This window comes from Stegastes partitus, unplaced genomic scaffold (genome assembly GCF_000690725.1).
Source record: "Stegastes partitus isolate 25-593 unplaced genomic scaffold, Stegastes_partitus-1.0.2 Scaffold1431, whole genome shotgun sequence".
Classification (NCBI taxonomy): domain Eukaryota; kingdom Metazoa; phylum Chordata; class Actinopteri; family Pomacentridae; genus Stegastes; species Stegastes partitus.
The window spans coordinates 125,635-129,088 of record NW_007579162.1 but is presented as its reverse complement, the minus strand read 5'-3'; the positions used below and the strand labels follow the sequence as shown (position 1 = coordinate 129,088).

Sequence of the window (3,454 nt, the reverse complement as noted above, 5' to 3'; positions counted from 1 at the left end):
TGAATGAATGAATGAATGAATGAATGCACTTTTATTGTCAGCATAGTGTACAACAAGATCAGAGAGCTTCTCCTATTGCAGTGCAAGTAAAAACGATAAAGTGCAAAATTGCTCAGTAAATATAAAAGATATAAAAAGGATAAATATTTTAAAAGAAATAAAAGACTGAAGAAGTATTGCACGAGATCTTTCTGTGTGTAGTTCGCATATTCTTTCAGTGCAGCGTGGGTTCTCTCCGGGTTCCCCTGTTTTCATGTCCAAAGACATGCTGAGGGTCTTTGGGGATTCTAAATTTTCCGTAGGTATGAATGTGAGTGTTGTGTCTCGCTGTGTAGCCCTGAGATAGACTGGTGACCTGTCCAGGCTGTTCCCTGCCTTGTTGCAACCATGTCTGTAGTTTTATATCAACACATGGTGTAGTTTTTTCAGCTTTGCTTCATCTGTTTCCAGCTGACTTCTGATGAAAACCACAAAGCGCAGGCGCACAGCAGCAGTGACGTCATGTGGTCTGGCCGTGTGGCCTGTGTGACGTCAGAACCGAGGTTAGGAATGGGGGTCAGACAACGTGTTCCACATACCTTTTGTTCTACAGGAGAAACTACAGCAGCGAGTTAAAACCTTCACCTTCAGAGAGCATGATGTCGGTGCAGACTATCGTGGACTCTATGATAGTGATCTAGGAGGACTTCTGACTTACAAGGAAGTCTGGTCCCAGCTGCAGGACGAAGACATCGACGTGATGTCAGCCAGATTCCAGGAGCTTTACAAAAGCATCGTGAAGGATCTGGTGATGCACTGGGGCCACGTGGAGTACGTCCTGGTTCAGACAGTGTGTCAAATCCTGGACGAGTCCTTTCACTGTTTTGGGGGAAGTGGTGGCTCAACTGGTAAAGCTTTGGACTTTGTTTTTTTTTTTTTTTTTAAAAGTGAAACAAAAACAAAACGCTTTTAACATGCTTCTGACACAATGATGAAGTTTAAATTTGAGGGTTTAATACACTCATTTCAACAAATATGAATCAAATATTTCTCTGAGTATCATTCAACAAAGTCTGATATTCACACATCGACCCTTGAAGTAACCATGAGGTCACTGAGAGGCACAAAATGAGCAGCTCTACTTTAGTTTTGGAAATTTTTCAGGATGAAAAAAAAACAAGCACAATAATTTCGAAGTGCAGTTTTGAAACAAGTACCCTATATTCACAAAAATATTGGAACACCCTTCCAAATAATTGAATTCAGGTGTTCCAATCACTTCCATGGTCACAGGTACATAAAATCAAGCACCTAGGCATGCACACCGCTTCTACAAACATTTGTGAAAGAATGGATCACTCTCATGAGCTCAGTGAATTCAAGTGTGGTACCGTGATAGGCTGGCACCTGTGCAATAAGTCCATTCGTGAAATTTCCTCAATGCTGAATATTCACGGTCAGCTGTTGGTGGCATTATAAGAAAGTGGAAGCAACGGGGAACAACAGCAACGCAACCATGAAGCAGTAGGCCACGTAAAACCACAGAGCAGAGTCAGTGGATGCTGAAGCGCACAGTGTGCAGAAATCGCCAACTTTCTGCAGAATCAATAGCTACAGACCTCACGTGGCCTTCAGATTAGCTCAAGAACAGTGCGCTGAGAGCTTCATGGAATGGGTTTCCATGGCTGAGCAGCTGCATCCAAACCTTACATCACAAAGCGTTGGATGCAGTGGAGCGAGGTGTGCCGCCATTGGATTCTAGAGTAGTGGGGACGTGACGAATCACACTTCTCTGTCTGGCAATCTGATGGACGTGTCTGGGTTTGGCGGTTGCCAGGAGAACAGTACTTGCCAGACTGCATTGTGCAACGCGTAAAGTTTGGCAGAGGAGGGATTATGATGTGGGATTGTTCTTCAGCGGTTGGGCTTGGCCCCTTAGTTCCAGTGAAAAGAACTCTTAATGCTTCAGCATACCGAGACATTTTGGACACTTTCATGCTCCCAACTTTGTGGGAATGGTTTAGGTCGGCTCTTTCCTGTTTCAACATGACTACGCACCAGTGCACAAAGCAAGGTCAGTCGAGACATGGACGTGGACTTTGGTGTGGAGGAACTTGACTGACCTGCACAGAGTCCTGACCTCAACCCGACAGAACACCTTTGTGATGCTTTAGAGTGCAGACTGAGAGCCAGGCCTTCTCGTCCAACATCAGTGCCTGACCTTACAGATGCACTTCTGGAAGAATGATCGAAAATTCACAGAAACACACTCCTAAACCTTGTGGAAAGCTTTCCGGAAGAGTTGAGGCTGTTATGGGGGAGGGGGGGGCACTTCCATGTGAAACCCTACGGATCAAGAATGGGATGTCTTTAAAATTCATGTGTGTGTTAAGGCAGACGTCCCAATACTTTTGGCAATATGGTGAACAACACCTTATTTCTTCACAGCTACGTTTGGTGTGTTAAAGCCATATAATGGACAGACTACGCCCCCTGGTGTTTTACACAGAGAANGTCATTTAAATTAAATTAAATTAAATTAAATTAAATTAAATTAAATTAAGTCTTAATAAAGGCTTTCGTCGTTGCCATGGCAACAGAAGGGTAAAGGTCAGCTTCCGGGAACGAGTTGAAGCGAGTACTTTCTATTGTAAGTCTTACTTTACCAAGTATATATTATATATATTTGAAACGTGTTGTTGTTGCTATAAAAAGTCCCAACACACGTGAGTATATTCTGAGTAACTAAGCGTACGTTTAAAAAAAAAAAGTACAAATAGTTATTTTTGGCTAAACGCAGCTAGCTTACTTCCGCTATGCTAACATTAGCTCGCCAGCTAGCTAATGTTAAGAGGGTTGTAGTCAAGTTTATAGTCAAGTTTTATATTTTAGTTGAAAGACAGGGCAAGACTTGTTATGACGGACCTTTAGAGAATTGCCACCTTAATTTGCAGCTGCGTTATTGCGAGTTTCTGCCAAGTTTAGCTGCAACTTTTCCGTCTTATCCAAAGCTCCTGTTAGCTTCAAAGCCCACAGTTTGAAATAACTAAAAGGATAAGTTTAACACATAGAATGCAATTTTCCACACGTTAAAGAGTGATTGCAGTTCCTACGTTGTGACTGAAAGGTTGTTGATGCATCTAAATGACTTGATTTAATTCAAGAGAATTATATTGTAAAGATTGAAGCCCACAGGATTATTCCAGAATAGGTTAATTCTTTGTTTTGTATTTACAACCCACTTGTAAATCATGTTAATTACAGTCTAAACAAAGATATTATACAAAATAAAACACATTCAGTACAGCCTAAACATAAGAAACAATACAATACAGGATTACCTTTCATATTAATGTCCCCAATTAAGCAGCAAACATTTGTTTGGTCACAGTTTTTTGGTTTCAAGAAATGTTAGTTTCACAAAGACACAGTGATGCTATTACTGCAAACTTCAAATGATGTGTATTTGCTCCTT

The 3,454-nt window shown here is 41.4% G+C and overlaps 1 protein-coding gene across 1 annotated transcript in view; it reads left to right on the top strand.

The window, feature by feature from the left end:
* Positions 1-304: 304 nt before the first annotated feature.
* Positions 305-3,454, top strand: part of msh5 (mutS homolog 5) — a 19,289-nt gene continuing 16,139 nt past the window's right edge. The window contains exons 1-2 of the mRNA XM_008299546.1: positions 305-310; positions 593-829. Of these exons, the coding sequence (XP_008297768.1) occupies positions 305-310; positions 593-829 (243 nt within the window). The remainder of the gene's footprint in view (positions 311-592; positions 830-3,454) is intronic.